This window comes from Bidens hawaiensis, unplaced genomic scaffold (assembly GCF_021521415.1).
Source record: "Bidens hawaiensis isolate Kalapana, Puna unplaced genomic scaffold, B.hawaiensis_p1.1 tig00073627_1, whole genome shotgun sequence".
NCBI lineage: Eukaryota > Viridiplantae > Streptophyta > Magnoliopsida > Asterales > Asteraceae > Bidens > Bidens hawaiensis.
The window spans coordinates 1-20,172 of record NW_027502810.1 but is presented as its reverse complement, the minus strand read 5'-3'; the positions used below and the strand labels follow the sequence as shown (position 1 = coordinate 20,172).

Below are 20,172 nucleotides of genomic sequence, written 5' to 3'. Positions count from 1 at the left end.
TTTATTATTTATTACTGTAGTTAATTATTGAGGAAAAACCTTAAACAAGCCTCAATGAGCTTATGATACAAGGCTCGGGCCGTTTCCAGCTTAGTATCCGTCCGGGACTTGATCACTTCCCAAGGGTTTTTGCAGTGCTAATTTGGTTTCAAAGATGATAACTTCCTTACAAGACCGTGATTTAACGAATTACTCTTGTTGTTTTATAAGTTACTAATTGCTGTTTCTTTTCAATCTGCTAATCTGATCAGCTGTTTGTTTGCTTATTTGATAATGACAGAAATGGTGGAAGCAATGAAGAATGTTGCAAAGATAGGTGTGGAATTGACTGTGGAAGAGAGAAATTTGCTCTCGGTTGGGTACAAAAACGTGATTGGTGCTAGGAGAGCTTCATGAAGGATTTTGTCATCAATCGAGCAGAAAGAAGAATCAAGAGGGAATGATCAGTATGCAAAGCGGATCAAGGAGTACAGACAAAAGGTTGAATCGGAGCTTGATACCATTTGCACTGATATCATGAATGTGATTGATCAACATCTCATTCCTTCCTGTGGTGGTTCTGGTGAAGCAAGTGTCTTCTACTACAAGTTGTGAGTTCAACACTTATTTAACGAACTGTTGCAGGGCATAATCCTTCATGGGGTATACTTTCTTTTTGCAGGAAAGGGGATTATTATAGATACATGGCAGAATTTAAGTCTGGTAATGACAAGAAAGAGGTTGCTGATCTTTCAATGAAAGCGTACGAGGTATGTTTTATATTTTTGAATTAGCTGAATAAGATGAAAATTAGTTTTACTTATTTCTTTATTATTTTTTAATGTTTTCAGGCAGCTACAGTTACTGCAGAAGCTGAATTGCCTCCTACGCATCCAATTCGATTGGGACTGGCTTTAAATTTCTCAGTGTTTTATTATGAAATCTTGAATTCAGCAGAAAGGTTTGATCTTTATATAAAGTCAAGTTGAAATTTGCACAAACATAGTTTTTAAATATTTGATTTATTTTTATTAGGGCCTGCCATTTAGCCAAACAGGCTTTTGATGAAGCAATTTCAGAGCTTGATACTTTGAATGAGGAGTCATACAAAGACAGTACCTTAATTATGCAACTTTTAAGGGACAATCTCACCTTGTGGACCTCTGACATTCCGGAGGAGGGAGGTTAGTATTTGATTATGTGGTTTTCAGTTGTTACGCCTTACAGTGGCGAAGTTGTCGGGGTGGGGGGGAGGGGTGTTCAAGTTTGCAGTCGAAAACGGGTAGGTTTACGCTACGTATACAAATTTTCCGGCGAAATAAATTTGCACTACTTGGCAAAAGGGGGGGGGGGGAGGGGCTCATTAAGCTTCGCCATTGACGCCTTATAATAATTAATGTTTCTTAGAAAACATTTTTGTATGTCAGTTTTGACTCGATGTTTATTATGTTACAGAAGATGCACACAAACATGATGGAGCTACAAAAACTGGTGGTGAGATTGAGAATGGAGAGGTGGGTGGTTCATTCTCGTGATTTATCGTATTTATATCTTTTTAGTTCATATCGTTTGAATTGCTCGTGATTATATTATTATTGTGTGATGGGTTTGAAATAGAATCCTTATTTCTTGATTGATTACATTTACAGTGATGGGAGTGATGCGTTTCGAGAGTAGAGGTGATGGTGATGATGGATTGTGTTTTCCTAGTTTTGTGAATTGTGATGTTATGATTAGAGGTGGACAACAAAACCGGTTCCTGGAACCGGTTCGACGGAACCGAACCGGAACCGAACCGGTTCCTACCCGTTTTTCGTAGGAACCGGTTCGGTTCCGTTTCAACCCGACGATCCGGAACCGGTTTGACATGTTTGGAGGTGGACCGGGTAGGAACCGGAACCGAACCGGAACCGGTTCTGGAACCGGTTCGACCGGAACCGGTTCGGAACCGGTTATAGCCGTTGGAGTGGTTCTAGCCGTTGGGAAACGGTTTTATGGCCGTTTTTTGACCGTTGGGGTCAAAAATGGCCGTTTTTTGGCTCCCCAAACACCCCACTACTAGTATAAATAGGTATTTGGTGTAATGGGTTCATCACAACACTCAAAACGCAAACCCGAACGCAAAAAAATACAAAAAAACGCTATTACAACGTTCTGAGTTCTCTAATCTCTTGTTTTCTCTTCTTCTATATTCATATTTGTTGTTATGGCTGCCTCACAATCATCGGTTGGTCAAGGTTCCACCGCCGGACCAAGTTTCGTTCGTATTGTACCTCATAATCGTAATCAAGAGATTTGGTGCAATTGGGATTTGGTTGAATTGAGTGACCATTCATTGAAGGCTCGGTGCAAGTTTTGTGGGATTTATTTAAACCCACTTTCGAATTCAAATTTGAAGAAACACATCGAAAGACCGTATTGCAGGGCGTTGAAACAGAACGTCGAGTCGCAACAAACGCAAATGGATAGTGAAGGCGGAATATTTACATACCAAATTGATCGAGTTCAAGATCGTATGGCGAAGTTTGTGATTCAAGAAGCTTTGCCGTTTAGCCACTTCGACAACCCTCGCTTAACCGCCATGATTCGAGATACGCTTCAACCACAATACACTCACGTAAGTCGTCATACTCTTAAACGTTATTGTTTAAAATTGTGGAAGAAGGCCAAAGAGGTACTAATTGCATATTTTGAAAATATAAATACGGGAATAAACTTAACTACTGATGTTTGGTCGGCTCCACATGGTCTACCTGAATCTTATCTTTGTGTCACCGCTCATTGGGTAGACCCGTCATCGTGGGAAATGATGAAACGCACCATTGCTTTCGAACTCTTTGAGTATCCACATACGGGAGATAATTTGTTTGAAATTTTAGATTATGTTATAAAAACTTATAAACTAGAAAATAAAATATTTTCAATTGCATTTGATAACGCGTCGAATAATACATCGGCGGTTGATAAATTAAAATTAAAATATACGCCGATTTGCAATGGTGTATTTTTTCACTCAAGGTGTGTTGCACATATCATTAATTTAATCGTGCAAGACGGACTTGCTTCGGATGAGGTTACATCGGTTATAAACGATTTTAGAGTAATGCTACATGAAGTTTTTAAGAAAAGTAAAAAAAGACAAATGGATTATAGAAAATTTTGTAAAGATACGGGAAGAAAAGCTTTGGGAGCTAATTGGGATGTACCTCATCGATGGAATTCCACTTGCATAATGTTTCAAAGTGCTTTGAAACAAAGAGACACTTTACAAATGTTTCATTCTAGTCTTGCCGAGAATGATTTGGCAATCCCCTTTTCAAATGAGAAATGGGAAATTATCAATGACTTATCGACTTTTCTTGAAGTTTTTAAAACATCAACTACGAAACTATCGGGAACGTATTATCCGACAAGTCCCTTGGTTCTTTCGGAGTTATTTTTAATCGTTAACAATCTTAAAGAATTTGAAAATAAAAGTCCAATGTTTTCAAACATCATATTACCAATGAAGTTTAAATTAAAAAAATACTTTCTTGAATTGCCACCGATTTTTACTTGCGCCGCCGCTTTAAACCCAATGTTAAATGTTACGGGGGTTGAATGTGTGATAGACGAAATTTTTTCAGCCTTAGATATGCATGAAGTTGACCCAAACTTTTCAACAGAGGCACAAAATGATTTTAACTTGAATTTTAAATTTATGTATGACTTTTATATAAATAAATATGGGTCAAACATACACATGCCTACGCCGGGGGGGTCTTCATCAAGTTCAAGTGCTCCTAGAGTACGAGACCCCATGATTAGCCTTATGAACACCGTTCGCAACGTAACGGCTAAAAAACAAAGGGGTAACACCCCTTCAAGCGAACTAGGAAGGTATAGTGCATATGATTTCTCTACCGGTTTATCCGAAGAGGAATATGGCACTTTTGATGTTTTGGCTTGGTGGAAGGTAAAGGAAACCGAGTTTCCGATTCTTGCCACCATGGCCCGTGATTTACTAACCGCCCAAGCTTCTACGGTAGCTTCGGAATCTGCTTTTTCTCTTAGTGGCAGGGTAATATCGGTGAGAAGAACAAGACTGAATTCGGAGTCGGTGGAGATGTGCATTTGCTTGAAGGATCACTTGGACTCAATCGATCGTGTTCAACACGTAACCACTCTGGAAGACGAAACACCACTTGATGTTCGAGTGCACGACGAACAAGAAGGCGTTTCTACAAGTAATTCTGATGAATAAGTCGCCACTCAATAATTACGACGAACAAGAAGGCTTTTATAGAAATAATATGTCACAACTTTATATTTATAAGTTTAATGTTTTGTTAGTTTGTTTTTGAATATTTTAAAACATGTAACCTTTTTTTTTTGAACTTCTTAAAGTAAATAAAATGAATTTTATGTTAATTGTTTTTTTTATTTAAAATGTTATACAAATACGAGCAGCGGAAACGAAAAACGAAAAAAAAAATTATTTTTTACACTGTAACCGGTTGGAACCGGTTACAGTGTAAGAACCGGTTTAGGAACCGGTCAGAACCGGTTCCACCGGTTCCGGGTCCGAGGGTTGGGGAACCGGTTCGGTTCCCTAACCGGTTCGAACATGGAATCGGTTTAAACAGTGATGTTGACTAATGGAACCGGTTCTGAACCGGTTCCGGTTCCTTTGACCAACCCGATTTGATCACCTATAGTTATGATTGTGTATGGGTAGATTTTAGAGGATTGGTTTGGGCATCTGGTAGTTTTATCTTTTCAATGACTGCCCATTTCCAACTCGGTCTTTTATGTTTGATGTCTTTGTTTTTCTTTTCATTTCTCTGATTATCCGGATTATTATCAAAGAGTGATTGAAATGCTTGAATTGAAGTTGCCGAAATTTGACCATAAAAAGGTTCTTAATATAGTGGCCTTAGATATATCTAGAGAAAGGTTCTTAATATAGGGTAGAGAATAGCTAGAACTCCAATTTCATAAAAAGGATCTTGAAAATAAATAATTATTCTATCTATCAAGTATATATATATATTTTTTCTAAATAATTAATCGGTCTCTTGTAAGATAAGACCATATTTTCTTGTGAGATGCAACTTTATTTTCTGGCATCCTGCATATATGCGTAATTATACCGTTATAGAGAGCTAACATATGTAAGTATAAATATTAAGCAGTGTTTGAGGTCTACACAGGTTGAAATATGCACTTATGGTCAGAAACCTACATGTGTGGATCCTATTCATAAGCAAATCACATCAAATACAAGTTTTGATTGCTATATTTTCTTAAAATTTATTATATGGGTCTTCCTTTGAATAACTTTTTTCATTAAATCATCAAAGGAAGTTTCCACCCAACAATGAATGCAACTTGAGCACAAGGATTTTGACAAACATGTCAGGGCACCCCCACAAGGCCAGAATTAGCTATTTGTGATTTGTGAGGGTCTATTTTGTGTTTGGATTTGAATGTTGTTTTTTCATATGATCTCTAAAAACCGAGTTGGCAGTGGGTCCCATGCCCGTATATTATATGGAGAGAATGTTTAGTGGCCGTGGGTGTTTTGAAGAACAAGTGTTTTTCTAATGCAGCAGTTAACTAGGCATGACTTTAGATGTTTTTATGTCTATATATTGTGGATGGTCTTATGATAAAGTTGTGTCGACGATAGACCACATGAATTACTCCAAAGGATAAGGTGAAAACTTTGTTGGTTGTGAGTTGAAGCCACTGTGCACGCAGGTGTAAAGATGTATGATTGTTCTCATCCTAGTCAGAATGTAAACGCAAATGTGTAAACACAGGGCCAACCAAAAACTTTTATTACCAGATTCAACAAAGTCAAAACACAGCATTTATAACAAGCACACCATACAGAAAAAATGTGCATAGATCCATCCATGATAAACTAGAGTCATACTCAGTTGCTCCCTTGACGCAACTCAGGTCTGACAAAATCAGCATCAGCAGGCACCTAGATATCAACAGTCGGTCACAACTCTGCACAAACTTTCACAGCATCATGCACCGGATCTTCAAAAAAGTTGCTAATCAAATCCTGGTTAAGTGGGGCCCCGTTGTCCACAGCAACCAACGCCTGCTGTGTAAGAATATAATCAAAACGTGGAGCCCACTTCCTTGATCCCAACCTTGCAGTTGTCGAACAGTTAGCCACCATAAACGACACACCTCGTGCATGCATGAACGGGTTCAGTGAATCCATTGACTCAATCAAACTCTCATTAATAATCTCAGAATAAGAATGCCCTTTCTTCCTCAACACCTCAATCTGGGCCATCATTAGTGCCACATATACTCCAGCTGTGAAAGGATATAACGGGCCAAAATCACCTGCGGGTCGGACAGCCCGAACCCGTTCACCTACTTTCCACATTCGGGTCTGATCAATCTTGCCCACTGGGAATGCTGGCAACCCCTCTTTTTCCTGGAAATAAAGATCAAAACATTACTTTCACGAAATTATAGAAATGATCAAAAACTATGTTAACGGATTCAAACAAAAAGTTCAAAATCGTACATAAAATCGACGACCCGCCAACACAACACTTCTGATCTCACTGCCAGTGGCCACGTCCTCATAGCACTCATACAGAATGTCCATACAAGGATAGTATGCTTAATTAAGTTAAGTAAAAGACTCACCTCGCTCTCCAAATATATCACTCTTGTACTCCTGCTCAAGTGTAGTGGCAAACGTAAAGAACAACTGACCATGCAAGTGCAACATCAGTGGCTCTTCCATCAACATCCTGAACACAGATATAATAAACTAATGATTAAATATTAAGAAACTATATGCGGCAACATATGTAAGGAACAAAAGAAGACAACCAACCAACCTGATGGACTGCAAAACTCCGGCTCCATTAATCTCATTTCCTTGAACATACAGCCTCCTGACAGACGGGCCCATTCCTTTGGGGGCACACAGCAACCACACATATGTTGTTGGGAAAATCAAGCCCAGCTGATTGCAGGTGACCATGCAATGATCAACATCATTCCACTTGATAACTAACTAAATAACTAACCTGAGCTGAATCAGAAATCAAGAGAAGAACCAAGTCACTGCTCGAGATTGTTTCATAAATATCTCCAAGGGTTCCATTTTCTTCTGAAAAACCATCTGTTAAAAGAACTCGAACCCTTTCGTAAGCCAATCTGTTTAATAAAACGAATCACCAACATTTACGATTCAATTGACCGTAGAGAGAAGAAAAAAAAAAAGAATTTAATTTTACCTTTAGTAGAATATGAGATTTTGCTTATGCAAGAGAATGATCCATGAAATTTTGAGCTTGAGCAGGACCCTGTGGAATTTATTAATATTATAGACTGTTGTTGTTGATGTGCATGAACTAGGGATTACAAGAGACCTGAGAACCCCATCCAGTGACACCAATCTGGTAAAGGCATCAGGTAACAAGTGGAACAAATCTCTTCCTCCTTTCACAATATACTACACAAACATTCATCATCAATAAGGTCCTGCTTGCGGTGCGCGCATATAATGTATATATGTGTGAACCCTCGGGTGGGCAAAAGTAAAAGTGCACTAATTTTGACGTTATTTTACTAATCTCGTGAAAATAACGTTAAAAGTGGCGGAAGGTTAATCAGGCATCATGTGGTGGCGTTGATAGCCGAAAGAGAATGGCACATGCACCAATCAGCCGGTGTCCCTGATGATTGAGTGCTATGTGCCTTATGTCCAAGGCTTGATGCAAAACTACTATCGAGCCGGGGGTATCAACGGAAGCAGCCTCTCTATCCCTATGGGATAGAGGTAAGACTGTCTACATCTTACCCTCCTCAGACCCTACCATAGCATTGCTATTGGTGGGATATACTGAGTACGATGATGATGATGATGATGAAACATTCATCATCAATACGTATATCTAAATCTGAACATAAATATATACAAATATATATGGTTCGGGTAGCAGTTTTTATTGACGCCGTGGCAGGTGCCAACGTTGACAAGGAGGTTGTTGCCATTGTGAAGGAGGTGAAATTAATTAACCCTTATATAATGATGTAGTGAGTGAGTGAGTGAGGTTTATGTGGAATGACAGCCGTTGGATGGTGATTGGTTTCCGCTTTTTAATTCAGTTGTGATTTATTCAAATTTGAGAATTTACGCTCTCAAGTTTAAATATTTGTTAGGGTTAGACAAGAGATGAGAGAAACTAGGAAAAAAAGAGATTGATTCAAATCTGTGATATCTTCATTCACCTACTAACCATAATAAAATACCAATCAAAGTTACAAGGGACTTCCCTTGACTAATAACAAATAACAAAATAGTACCAAAAGCAAATAAATAATAAAAACCATCACAATACTCCCTCCTTAACCACCTTTTGTCCTCAAGAAGTGAAATCAAGAAGGTCTGGAAATCTCAGCTTCATTTCATCCAGATACTCCCAAGTTGCCTCTTGAGCCGTCTGATTCTTCCAATGTTTAGCACCTTCATTGCTCCCTTGTTACCACGCTTGACCAACTTCTTCTCGAGTTCTTCTTCGGGCCGTAAGCAGAACCTAGAGTCTGTCGGAATGGGCAGAATTTTGTCGGGCGGTCCCGGTGCCGGTTTTAGGAGTGACACGTGGAACACCGGATGAATTTGTTCTTCATGAGGAAGATCTAAGCGGTAGGCCATTTTACCTATCCTTTCCACTATCAAGAATGGTCCAAAATACTTCGGGGCGAGTTTGGAGTGCTTATGAACCCGCATAGAATTCTGCATATAAGGACGCAATTTAAGATAAGCCCAAGTACCCACCTCGAGTTCACGTTCTGAACGCCTCTTATCAGCTTGTTGTTTCATCCTGTTTTGAGCTCTTGTCAAGGATTGTTTCAAGAGCCGGATGGTTGCTTCCTTATCTGTCATAAACTCGTCTACCTCTCCATTACATGCATCTTTCTTAATATAGGGAATATAAAGTGGAGGAGGATACCCGTACAACGCTTCAAATGGTGTCATGTTGATCGCTGAATGAAAGGTGGTGTTGTACCACCACTTGGCTAACGGAACCCACTTAGCCCATGTGTACGGTCGTTCCATCACCATGCAGCGCAAATACCCCTCTAAACACCTGTTAACTACCTCGGTCTGACCATCAGTTTGAGGACGGTAGGCCGTTGATAAGTTCGCCGCAATACCCTGTAGTGCCAAAAATTCTTTCCAAAATGTGCTCATGAATATCGGATCTCGGTCAGAAACAATTGAGTTTGGACACCCATGCAGCTTGTATACGTTATCGAGAAACACTTGAGTCACGACACTTGCTGAAAATGGGTGTCAAAGTAACATAAAATGGTTGTATTTTGTTAAGCGATCGACCACCACCAAAACCGTATCCTTGCTGTTAGACTTAGGTAGCCCACCGATGAAATCCATAGAGATGTCGGTAAAAACCGTATCCGGTATGGGTAGCGGTTGCAGAAGACCTGGCGAAGCCACATTCTCGTGCTTGGCTCGCATGCATACGTCACAAGTCCGTATGAATTGTCGAACCATTTTAGTTATACCTTTCCAAAAAAACATACCTTTCACTCGTTGAGTTGATGCATGAACTCCCGAATGACCGCCAATGGGTGAGCTATGGCATAAGCTCACAATATCATGTTGAAGTTGTTTATTACCACCAACTACCAGTTTGTTGTTTTTGGTTAACCACTCTCCATTCCATCTAAAGTTGGGTATCACCTCCCTATTCCTTAATCTGTTCACCACCACTTGGAGCCCTTCATCATTTTTTTGACTATCTTGAACCCTTTGCATGAGAATGGGTTCAAAGGAGTTTACAGCAGTGGTAAAGAGTGACACCCCATGAACACGAGATAACACGTCGGCCGCTATGTTTTCTTTTTCCTTTTTATAGTCGATGGTGTAGTCGTAACCCATCAATTTAGCGAGCCATTTGTGTTGGAGAGGGGTCGTTACCTTATGAGTTAAAAGATGTTTTAGACTTTGTTGGTCGGTCCGTATGAGAAATTTCCCGGTCACCAGATAGTAATGCCATTGTTTTACCACCATTAAAATCGCCAATAACTCCTTCTCGTAAACCGATAGGACCTGTTGTTTGGGAGATAATGCCTTGCTAATAAAAGAGATGGGGTGTTTGTCTTGCATTAATACAGCTCCTAGACCACAAGCGGATGATCGGTTTCAATAATGAATTGCTTAGAAAAGTCGGGCAGAGCGAGAACAAGGGCTGATGATAGAGATGATTTGAGTTGGTCGAAGGCGAGTTGTACCCCTTCATGCCACCCAAAAGAGTCCTTTTTAATAGGTCTATCAACGGTTTTGCAATGATACCAAAGGAACGAATGAACCGTCGGTAGTAACCGGCTAGTCCTAAAAATCCCCGGAGTTGTTTAAGTGTTTTAGGTACCGGCCAATTATTAATTGCTTCTACTTTGGACGGGTCAGTACTAACCCCTTCACTTGAGATAATGTGTCCCAAATACTCAATTGCTTTTCCCCCGAAAACACATTTTGATTGCTTTGCAAACAACTTGTGCTCTCTCGTTAACAGAAGGACTTTCTTAAGATGAAACAAATGTTGTTCAGCATCTCTACTATAAACCATAATATCGTCAAAAAATACCAACACCCCTTTCCTCAAAAGTGGCTGAAAGATGTGATTCATAAGCGCTTGAAAGGTCGCTGGAGCATTCGTAAGGCCGAAAGGCATTACCAGAAACTCGTAGTGACCTTCGTGTGTACGAAAAGCTGTTTTATGAATATCCTCTAGATACATACGTACCTGGTGGTACCCCGAGCGTAAATCAAGTTTGGAGAAAAATGTTACGCCATCGAGCTTGTCTAACAATTCTTCGATTAGAGGAATCGGAAATTTGTTTTTCACTGTTGCTTCGTTTAACCGACGGTAGTCCATACACATTCTCCATTGACCATCCTTTTTTTCCACCAAAACAACTGGTGCTGCAAAGTCACTTTGACTATTACGTATGATGCCCGTTTCCAAAAGTTCCTGGGTCGTTTTCTCGATGACATCTTTTTGTACCATTGGATACCGGTATGGTCGTTGACTGATCAGTGGCGTACCCTCCATTAAAACAATATGATGGTCGAATTTACGTACCGGTGGTAAAGAAGTAGGTGTCTGAAAAACGTCACTGAACTCGGTCAAAAGGATCTGCCACATGTGGTCGTCCTCTCCAGGTATCACCTTCGACTCGAAACAAGGTGCACGGGGCTGTGTCAATTGCAAACTAAATAATTGTGAAGACCCCCTTTTTCTTGCTTGTGTAATATTGACCCAGTCTTTTCTCCCGAACATACAGAGAACTTGTTGTTTTCAATTCCCTTGAGCTCACAAGACATCCCATCTATTTTGAACTTCATAGTCATTTTTTGAAAGTTCCCCAAAATATCATCTAATGGAGATAGCCATTGAACTCCCAAAATCATATCGTAGTTTTCTAATGGAATGAGTAGGACTTCGGTAGTGAACCATTTTCCTTGCATCGTCCATTGAAATTCAGGGAAAACCTGATTACAGGGAAGTTGTTTCCCATCTGCAACACCTACCTTAATCGGGGGTATGTCCTTCACTAGAAACTCAAGCCATTTGGCTAACCTAATGTCAATAAAGTTATGTGTAGAACCTGAGTCAATGAGGATATGGAGTTGTCTAGTCCCCATCGAACCCTAACCCTCATTGTTGAGTACGAGGGCAACCCCGTCAAGGCATGAATCGATATTTGGGGGTCCCTTTCTTCCTCTTAGGTCGGACCAAAACCTTCTTTATCCTCTTCATCGTCAAGCTCAATATAAAAAGTTGATGTCTTGGCCTTGCACATTTATGTCCTGGTACAAACCTTTCAGTACACCAAAAACACTCACCTTTAGACCGTTTCAGTTCCAATTCTTTGCTGGTTAGGCGAAGTGAATTGTTGGCAGTAGTTGTAGCCCCAGTAGCCCGTGAGTTTGGGGTCGGTAATAGAGGTAACTTGGATGCATTAATTGGCGGTGTAACGCGTGTTACCTCATGGGTTTTGTTTGATCGTACTTTACCCGTAATACTATTCATCAAATTTTTGTTATTAATGTTTTGCATTCTTGCTAAGCCATAGGCCTCGTGTAGGGTCCGAGGCTTAAACATCTTCACCGGGCCTTTAATCTCTGGTTTCAACTTTTTTAGGTAAAGGCTAATAGCATAAGTTTCGCTAATCGTAACCTTGTTGAGCAACCGATCAAATGCCGAATTATAATCTTGCAGTTCACCTTCATGAATGAGAGACGCCAACTCCTCCATGGCGTCTTCGAACATTGCATTAGAGAAACGGGCCGAGATGGCCAGGTGGTAATCCTCCCACGGAAAGTCATTTACAGTTGCTCTCCTAGTTCTCATGAAGGATTGATGCCACTGAATGGCGTCCCCATCGAGATGAATACGACATACCTGAGTTTCATGTTTTCTGGTGTTTCGTCAAGAGTGAAGAAGTGTTCACATCGATATAGCCAACCCTCGACATCTTCGCCGTTGAATATGGGAAACTCTACCTTCCCCACCCTCATCGGCCGATTATTTTTGTTTGGATCCGGGTCACCAAACTTGACCGAATAGCTGCCTGAACTGGCGCCATCATTTGCTGACTTCATCAGTTGTTCTTGTTGATGCATCAAGGCTGCAAGAGAGGCCTGAAGTTCAGAAATAGCCTTCTCATGTTCCTTGACCGACTTGTCCATATCTTGGTTCCTGGTATTCGTCATGGCGGCGTGATAGAAATCCGATGGAAGATCGAAATAGCTCTGATACCCTTGTTAGGGTTAGACCAGAGATGAGAGAAACTAAGAGAAAAAGAGATTGATTCAAATCTGTGATATCTTCATTCACGTACTAACCATAATAAAATACCAATCAAAGTTACAAGGGACTTCCCTTGACTAATAACAAATAACAAAATAGTACCAAAAGCAAATAAATAATAAAAACCATAACAATATTCACCTCCACTCTAATACTAGTTGAGATTAGGGGTGTTAATCGGGTCAACCCGATCGGGTTTTGGGTTAATCGGGTTAGGTTAGTCGGGTTTTCCTTAAAAAATATCTAACCCGCAACCCGACCCTATTAAGGTTCGGGTTAGTCGGGTATGGGTTATTCGGGTTTCGGGTTTGTCGGGTTGGGTTAATCGGGTTAACCATGTTAATTTATAATTTTAAGTTGTTTTATGTGTTTGTAACTTGTAAGTTGAAAAATTTCTCATTCCACTTAATTTTCAATTTCTTTCGCAAGTAATTATCTTATAATTTCACACATAAACCTGTAAATGAACCGAACGAACATGAACAAAGGCGTCCGTATTCTTTCACTTAACTTTTAACAAACACGAACACTTAATCGAACAAATATTTGTGTTCATGATCATTGATTTAAAATCTAAACGAAGAATTCACAAACATAAATGAACATAATTAAACAAAGATAAACGAACATGAAGGAACATATATGTACATACATTAACAAACACAAACATACATTAACAAACATAAATGAACGCATTTAAATAAACACAAACAAACAAATATAAAACATATTAGGGTGATATAATTACTAAATGCAAATAATATTTAATATTTTTTATTAATATGTAAACGAACATGAACGAACGTAAACAAACTTAAATGAACGATCATAAACAAACATTCACAAACATAGATGAATGAGTTCATGCTCGTTCTTTATTTAAATGAACACAACATAAATGAAACATTATTGTCTTTATAGTGCTTATTTCACATTTTAATCATTGTATTTAAAGTTAAGTATCGCCACTAATCGGGTTATTCGGGTTAACCCGAAACCCGACTTTTTCCCAAAAATGAACCCGAAACCCGACCCTATTAACAATTCTGGTTATTCGGGTGGTTGACCCGAATAACCCGATTAATACTTTTTGACTCGATTTAACCTGACCCGAACTTGCTTATTCGGGTTCGGGTCGGGTCGAGTTAATCGGGTTCGGGTATTTTGGACACCCCTAGTTGAGATAATCAAATAACAAACTATACAAAATCATATTTTATTGTATTGTATTGAAACTTTATACATTAGAGGAAAAATAAAGAGTGTTAAGAACCTATAGATAATAAAATAGACAGAGTAAATTAGACTCACTATGATGGGTGGCGTCCTTGCCACCTTATCCACATTTCATTCGTTACATTTCATAATCATTTCTCATACGCGTCAAAATGGATGAAGCCTTCTTGAGCACTAACCGGTCAACGTGCGGAGGGGTTTGAATGGGGCCGCGATTTCTCCAAACAATTAATTTCATCCTCTCATATATTATATTAAAAAAGGAATTAAATTGATGGTTAAATTATTACGCGTTTTTCATAAAAGAAGTTATTGAGAACATGAGCTTGAGACGTTTTTCATTTATGTGTTAGACTAACACACATAGTTTATGTAGTTATGTAGTGTGATTATTTATGATTTCTAATGAAGTAATGAGAATGATTTGTTGAGAACTCCATTAGTTGTATGGATTTTAAAAGAAGTAGAATTTAAAAATAATAATAAAAGAAAAAAAATAGTTGTTTAAATAAATTTTTCAAGTCCTTATAATAAGGATATGGTCTCAAATGATCTCTTATAAAAGCTTCTTAAATTAAATATCGTTCAATGACAAAAACATGAAACTATTTTAAAGTTTCGTGTCCTACCATAAGTATAAAATGAAGTATATATATATATATAAATATAAATATAAATATAAAAATAAAAATAAAAATAAAACGTTATTTTGATTGATAGTGAAATGTTAGGTTAGGGTACTAAATTCACCCTAAAGTAACGTATAGTCTTGCTGAGTGAAGAGATCAAGCGCCATGCAGATAGCATGGCGTCAGGAACATGGCCAAATATAATAAACATTCCTTGATACCTCGGGAATGGTAGCGCCAAGATCTTCATCAGCATAGGACAAAAATGAAGAATATACATCGGGAATATCGCCCAACCAATGGGAAATAAACAACACATAAAGGACGGTACAACATAGTACACCACGTCAATATTAAAGGCGACGATGCCCACCAACCTCCATGATCACACGAATGGAGAATATAATTGGTGGAAAGCCTGACAAGGCAGTTGGCCATACTCTCTCCCCTACCGGCTATAAATATGAGAACATCTCCAAAAAGTAAAGGATCCATTATCCAATATTCTATACTCTCTCCATATACTCTTATCCCATAACAAATACTGATTCTCACGTCGGAGGGTGGTTACGATAGAATCCCTCCACATTCCTCGTAACGAGCTCACGATGTTCTGTTTTGCAGGAAACATTCATCTGCGCCAAAAAGGATTTTAACCCATCGTGGGAGATACTTAACCATAACCTTAGGACTAAGTCATTAGACTTAAGGGGTGGATTCGTGTTTCTTCATTGGCGTCATCCGTGCATATCGCTAGAACAGTAAATCCGTAATCACTCCATTCTTGTTCCAGATGAGTGGTAAAACTCCTGCTAAAGAGGCGGGCCAACAATCAAAGGCCAACCTAGAAGGAATATGGAGATTCTTGACGTGATGGGTAGTGGCGCAGGCATCGCTGATGCGTCCACCATTCGACCTACCGTCACAGAAAAAGCGAAAACGCGATCACGGTCGCAAATAGCCTTAACGCCAGAGATAATGGCCTGGATAGAGGAAGAACAACAAAAACTCATGACTAAAGTACAACAAAAGATGGCTTTGGTTGTGGGATCAAAAACGTTGTTTGACAGAGAAGCAAGTAGCAATGATGCGGAAGAAGAATATGAAGGCAATGAAGAGGAGTCAAATCCAATTCTAACAAAAACGCCAGCAGGCAAAACACCAAGTGCTAAACCAAGCAACCGTTTAGATAACAAACCGCAACGGTCGTGCCATGTGGTGGATTCACGACAGGATGATCCATATTATGAAGAAAGCTGGAAAGTTATAGACCCAGGTGTCAAAAACCTCATAAAATACCACCCAGATGCAAACGAAGACTTCACCAAACCATATTGGCCAACAACATCGGCCGGAAGGTCAAAGTTTGTTAAAAGAATCGCTGAGACGGAACTACCAAAGAATCCCAAAATTCCACCAACAGTCGGCCAGTACGATGGCCATTCCGACCCAGACGTCACTTGCAAACATACAGCGCAGCCGAACTAGTGTCAGGATGGACCATGCCATTGTGGTACCACATATTCACATTGACACTAGTAGGCGCGGCGAGAGTCTGGTTTAAGCGGTTTCCAGAAGGATAGATCACGAGTTGTGATGATCTAGCCGCCAAATTCACTCAGCATTTTAGCCAACAACGACGCCATTTCAGCGATCCAGCAGATATTCTCAATGTTACAAGAAAAGATAATGAAATGCTGAAAGATTTCATTACCAGATTCAACAAAGATGGATTGAACATCGGCGGTGTTGGCGAAGAACTCATGCGAGCAGCCTTCCGCCAGAATGTGAGGTGCGATGATCTCATCCGCACCCTTATAGGAAGAGACGGTATGCCCCAAAGCTGGGATGCTATCATGACGGCGGCAAAAAGGTACGCGAGAACCGAAAATAGCCTGGAATAGTTGGCGCGCAATGACGCGAGAAACGACATTAACAAGTCCGTCAAGGCAAAAAGGTAGCTTCCGTTTGGTCAAGGTTGAACCATGAAAACCAACCAAAAGAAAGCACAACCTATGAGTCTTACACGAACAAGCAAAGGGCACAACCACAAACGTCCAACAGATGGACCCCGCTGACCAAAAGCTCAGTGCAGATAATGTACACGGAGGGAATCCAACTCAAAAAACCGACTCCAATCAAATCAAGGTCGAATGCGGATATGACGCGGTATTGTGACTATCATGAACAACATGATCACACAACCAACCAGTGTTCGAATCTGAAAGATGCCATCGAAGAGTATGTAAAAAATGGAAGATTGGAACATTTGGTCAAAAGCATCAACGGTAGAGGAAGGCGACCGCTATGTCATGACGGCGAAATGCCAGAAAAGAAAATAATCAAAGACCTACACGCCAACATGATCACTGGAGGCGCCACGAACAAAAATCGCAGTTAGGTTGAACATGCCGCCTGGAAGGAAGAACAGGAAATATTCCCTAAAGTGAAAGGGGTAGCAAACCGAAAAGCGCCATTGGTAATGACGACAGTCTTCGGACACTATCGAGTGCCTCACTTCTTCATTGATGTGGGAGCCACGTCCGACATCATCTATCGCCAATGTTTTGATTTACTGGAAGAAAATGATAAGCGCAGGCTGACCCCCGTCAACGCCCTAATAACATGTTTCAATCAAAGTATTGAATACCCGTTGGGACAGTTGACATTTCCAGTGACACTCAGTGATGGAGTACAATCAAGAACCGAAGATGTAGATTTCCTCATCATGGAAACTCCACACCTGCAATATGATATACTCTTGGGAAGACAGGCGATAGGCGACTTCAACGCCAACCCATTAATGACACATGGAATATTTGGGGTACCAACGCCTACAGGTATAGCAATGATCCATGCTAACAAAGAATGTCATATGGCGAAAGCAAAGGTACCACCACAGAAGATGTTAAAGACAAACAAGTCCAAGGAGGTCGAGAAATTGGTTCTCAATGAAAAATTTCCAGAACAAAATGTGACCATTGGGACCACCCTTTCCGACCATACCTTGAAGAGGTTACTTGTCAGCAACATAGATGTATTCGCATGGACTCCGACAGACATGACAGGAGTACCGAGGTCCAAGGCGGAAGACAAGTTAAAAGTGAACCCAACTTTTGTACCAATAGTACAAAAACGACGGAAGATGGGGCCAGAACAGGCGAAGGCCTGTGATGAACAAGTGAAACAGCTCATGGACGCGGGAATAATCCGCAAAATACAATACCAAACATGGGTGAAAAATCTGGTAATGGTACCAAAAGCAAATGGCCAATGGCGAATGTGCATTGATTTCAAAGATCTTAACAAAGCATGCCATAAAAATTGTTACCCTTTACCGGAGATAGACTTAAAATTAGATGTGTTGGTTCCTTACCGGTACAAGTACTTCTTGGACGCATATAAAGGGTACCACCAGATCCACATGGCAGCGGGAGATCAAGATAAAACGACGTTTCGAACAAAAAAATGGAACGTATTGTTACAAGATGATGCTATTTGGCCTAAAAAATGCAGGGTCCACATACCATCGCCTGATGGACAAAGAGTTCAAGAGTCAGATTGGAAGAAACTTAGAAGTCTATATGGATGATTTAGTGATTATAAGTGATGCAGAAGTATCCAAGTTGAAAGACATTGAAGAGACCTTCAAGACGTTGAGGCAGATAAGCATGAAGTTTAACCCGGGTAAATGTTCCTTCGGAATGGAAGAAGGGAAATTCATGGGGGTTATCGTTACCAATGGAGGATTCAAAGCCAATCCTGAGAAAATTGAAGCGGTAATGAAAATGCCTTCCCCGAGAACCATCAAACAGGTCCAAACGTTGAATAGGCGATTGGTCGCGCTCAACAGATTCCTATAAAACCATGCAGACAGATCTTTTCCATTCCTTTCAACTCTGAGAAATTGTCTAAAAAATTCTCATTTTTGATGGACAGCTGAAGCAGAAACAACATTTCAAGAGATCAAGTTGCGCTTAGCAGAACTGCCAACATTAATGACGCCAAAAGCCAGAGAACAGCTAGTAATATACCTAGCGACTTCGAACAGAGTGATCATTGCGGTTGTACTGGTAGATAGAGATAGCGTTCAAACGTCCATCTACTATGTTAGTCGCACATTGGCAGACGCGGAGACAAGATACTCCACTTTGGAAAAGTTGGTTATGTCGCTAGTGAAAACAGTGCGCCGCCTAAGGAGATACTTCCAGGGACACCCAGTGAACGTCCTCACCAACTATCGCCTGCAGAACGCTTTAGCCAAGCCAGAATTATCTTGAAGATTAGAAAAGTGGGCGATAGAGTTAGGAGAATACGCCATTGAGTACAAACCCAAATCTGCGATCAAAGGTCAGGTATTGGCAGATTTCATAGCAGAGGTGCCCCAGAAAAAGAAAAAGAATGCCGAAAGGAGTTGGAAACCCCAGTGGAACAACATAAAGAACAAATACGGAAAATTTTCACTAATGGGGCATCCAATGATGAAGGCGCAGGCGCAAGATTAAAGATCACCAATCCAGAAGGGCAAGAATTCACGTATGCAATACGATTGGAGTATAAGAGCACGAATAATGAGGCAGAATATGAAGCATTGTTAGCAGGATTGAGAATCGTCAAGAAGTTTGGAGCGAAACATCTAAAAGCACATGTTGATTCAATGTTGGTGGAAAACCAAATTGAGGGATCATATGATGCAAAAGATGACAAGATGGCCTCATACTTAGCGCAAGCCAAGACACTAATGGCAACCTTCATCACATGCAAAGTTAAACATGTGAAACGAAGTGAAAATAAGCAACCAGACGCTCTCAGCAAATTGGCATCGGTAAGTTTTGAACACCTTTCCAAAGATGTATGTGTCGAAGTGCTGACAAACCCCTCCACTACCATAAGAGAAGTTTGTGTATGCTCCGCGAGTACATCTAGTTGGATGACCCCAATCATCAACTACCTGTCATTAGGTATCCGACCAGATAGGAAAGTGGAAGCTAGGAAGACCCGTCACAAAGCGCTCAATTACACATTTCAAAATGGTGTTTTGTATAGACGATCTTACCTTGGACCACTCCTCCGATGCGTAGATGCGCAAGATGCGAACTATCTGCTATGGGAAGTACATAAAGGAATTTGTGGATTTCACACAGGCCCAATGATGGTTTTAGCAAAAATAATGAACACGGGGTATTATTGGCCGGGCATGCATGTTGATGCGAAGAAAGAATTACGGCGATGCAACGCATGTCAGCGCCATGTACCAAACACTCTGCACCCCAAAAATGAAATGATACCAGTAACGTCATCTTGACCATTCCAAAAATGTGCGATCTACATAACAGGACCGTTCCCTGAAGCACCAGGCCGAGTGAAATTTTTGATCGTGGCGATTGATTACTTCACCAAATGGATCAAAGTGAAAGTGGTTGCTATGATAAACGAAACCAGCATCAAGAAGCTCATTTGTG

General features: G+C 40.2%; 2 protein-coding genes and 1 pseudogene across 3 annotated transcripts; 2 read left to right on the top strand and 1 right to left on the bottom strand.

Annotated features, from left to right (window-relative positions):
* Nucleotides 1–273: 273 nt before the first annotated feature.
* On the top strand, nucleotides 274–1,714 carry LOC143606225 (14-3-3-like protein D). Its single transcript, XM_077082062.1, has 6 exons — nucleotides 274–590; nucleotides 662–749; nucleotides 831–940; nucleotides 1,015–1,163; nucleotides 1,435–1,493; nucleotides 1,629–1,714. Exons 1-6 carry the CDS (start codon nucleotides 517–519, stop codon nucleotides 1,629–1,631), a joined length of 483 nt encoding a protein of 160 aa, XP_076938177.1. The 5' UTR covers nucleotides 274–516; the 3' UTR covers nucleotides 1,632–1,714.
* A 4,185-nt stretch (nucleotides 1,715–5,899) lies between these two features.
* LOC143606227 (ketol-acid reductoisomerase, chloroplastic-like) lies at nucleotides 5,900–11,678 on the bottom strand (annotated as a pseudogene). The gene is made up of 7 exons (XR_013148709.1): nucleotides 10,776–11,678; nucleotides 7,377–7,459; nucleotides 7,242–7,310; nucleotides 6,840–7,161; nucleotides 6,643–6,749; nucleotides 6,518–6,612; nucleotides 5,900–6,424 (listed from the first exon to the last, which is right to left on the bottom strand). The product of XR_013148709.1 is annotated as a ketol-acid reductoisomerase, chloroplastic-like (transcript).
* A 5,514-nt stretch (nucleotides 11,679–17,192) lies between these two features.
* LOC143606226 (uncharacterized) lies at nucleotides 17,193–18,302 on the top strand. The gene has a single exon (XM_077082063.1). The coding sequence runs from the start codon at nucleotides 17,193–17,195 to the stop codon at nucleotides 18,300–18,302; it is 1,110 nt and encodes a 369-aa protein (XP_076938178.1).
* Nucleotides 18,303–20,172: the final 1,870 nt, after the last annotated feature.

What these genes read in the sequence shown, in the direction of transcription:
- LOC143606225 (XM_077082062.1), top strand. Translation starts at nt 517, where the DNA reads ATGAATGTGATTGATCAACATCTCATTCCTTCCTGTGGTGGTTCTGGT. An exon ending in ATCTTGAATTCAGCAGAAAG is followed by an intron (nt 941 to 1,014) that starts GTTTGATCTTTA and finishes TATTTTTATTAG; the next exon opens with GGCCTGCCATTTAGCCAAAC. An exon ending in TGACATTCCGGAGGAGGGAG is followed by an intron (nt 1,164 to 1,434) that starts GTTAGTATTTGA and finishes ATTATGTTACAG; the next exon opens with AAGATGCACACAAACATGAT.
- LOC143606226 (XM_077082063.1), top strand. Translation starts at nt 17,193, where the DNA reads ATGACGACAGTCTTCGGACACTATCGAGTGCCTCACTTCTTCATTGAT.